Source organism: Buceros rhinoceros, unplaced genomic scaffold (genome assembly GCF_000710305.1).
Source record: "Buceros rhinoceros silvestris isolate BGI_N320 unplaced genomic scaffold, ASM71030v1 scaffold23943, whole genome shotgun sequence".
Lineage (NCBI taxonomy): Eukaryota > Metazoa > Chordata > Aves > Bucerotiformes > Bucerotidae > Buceros > Buceros rhinoceros.
In genome coordinates, this window is record NW_010404542.1 from 1,427 (window position 1) to 3,175 (window position 1,749).

The following is a 1,749-nucleotide window of genomic DNA, read 5'->3' on the forward strand; positions in this document are numbered from 1 at the left end:
ACCACCAGCCAGTGGAAGGTCCTCTGAGCCTCCTTCTGCACCCCTGGACAGGACTGGGGCTCTGGACAACCTCATCTAGTGGCAGGCGTCGCTGCTCACCGCAGTGGGGTTGGACTGCGTGATCTTTAAAGGTCCCTTCTAACACAAACCGTTCTGTGATTCCACGACCCTGCAGGCCCCGAGCGCCATGACCTCCAGATAATGCCCTCCATGTGAGTTAACATCACCTCACCTCTTCCACCTCCTGCCTGCTTGATCCCACCGTGAAGGACACCCCAGTTCAGGGCAGGATCTCCTTCTCAAGGCAGGAACACGGTCCACAGCGTAAGAAGCGGCAGCGACCATGGGCTCCGAGCAGCCTGGTAGGCGGGGGGCCAAGGGCGACACCCCTCACACCACCCGCTCCCCCCGGCTGACACTAGTGACGAGCACACGGACAGACTCGACTCTGAGCAGGCAGGTGGTTTTATTGGAATATTTACACAGCAATAGCCCGCCTCCTCCTCAAAAGCTTGTGCATCCCCGCTCAACCCTGCTCTCCCAGAACTACTCAGGCCCTTCCCCTTGTTAATACTCAAAAAAAATTACCCGTGCTCTGGGTGAGCAGAGTCCGGAGGTTCTGAGCAGGACAGGCCGAGCCAGCCAGCTCCCTCCCAGCCCAGGCTCGCTTTCCCCACGCTAACGCTAAGAGGTTTGGAGCGGTGCCCCACGCGCCGCTGCCTCTCCACACCCAGCGCCAGGGAATCCTCTGGGCAGCACAGGAGCCCCTTAGGTTTTTATCGCTGTATCGCGGGACTTGTAAGCCACACCACGGCTCTTCAGCTCTCGGACGATCCCTGTAGCAAGGAGACAGACAAATTTCAGCACTCTCTGGGGATGAGGAGCCCTGAAAATGTTTTTATTCTGACTGTACTGAACAGGGCAAGCTCTTAAGGGTACTTCTTCAATCTTTTGGTCATGTCCGTGACCTGCCCGTGTGTCCCAGCTTCTCAGTGACCCCTAAAGAACAGGGGCAGGAGAGCACACGGAGCTCAGCGCAGCTCTCCCCAGTGCCACACTGCAAGGGACAGCCAAGGGACAGCCTGCAGGGCCCACTAGTGCAGCCTGCTCTAGCAGGGCGTTGGACTGGATGTCCCTCAGAGGTCCGTTCCAGCCTGGGAATTCTGTGAAAAGCTGCCTTTGGCCAGGTCTTGAGTCAGCTTTTTGTCAGAAGCATCTTCAACATTAAACTCCTCGCTGAACAGCTGCAGAACCCTGAAACCACGGCCCCTTCCGCATCGCCTTCCTGCAGCCACCTTGCTCACGCCTCCACCCAAACGCCACGTGCTCTGCTCACGATGCACAGAGATCACTGAACCCCCAAACCCTGACTTCATCACAACGGTCCAGCACAACACACTGCCCAGTTTGTCACCTTGCAGGTGGCCACAGCCCCTGCACCTAAAGTGTGAATCACCCGCATCCACCATGTGCCCCGAAGCCTCCCCTTAACTCCACGGGGAGGGTTACCTTGGGGCAGGCGGCCGGTCACAGACACTGCATAGACACCCGGCTTGAAGTTACCTGGGGGGAAGAGAACACCAAGTTACCCCAGCTGGTAACAGCAGCTGGGGGGACCACCGTTCCTGCCAGCCTCCACAGGTGCCCCCTCATCGGGAGCAGAAAGCCCCTCTGCAGACCCCATAAGCAGCTCCCACTGTCCCAGAGAAGGATTCGCTGGCGACAAGGGATGTCCGGCTCCCAAACCAG

General features: G+C 58.5%; 1 protein-coding gene across 1 annotated transcript in view; it reads right to left on the reverse strand.

The window, feature by feature from the left end:
- Nucleotides 1–768: 768 nt before the first annotated feature.
- The window catches only part of SUPT4H1 (suppressor of Ty 4 homolog 1 (S. cerevisiae)), a gene marked incomplete at its 5' end in the record, with an annotated part of 1,410 nt that continues 429 nt past the window's right edge, over nt 769–1,749 (reverse strand). Inside the window, 2 exons of the mRNA XM_010133426.1 lie at nt 769–836; nt 1,510–1,563. Coding sequence (XP_010131728.1) covers nt 769–836; nt 1,510–1,563 — 122 coding nt within the window. The remainder of the gene's footprint in view (nt 837–1,509; nt 1,564–1,749) is intronic.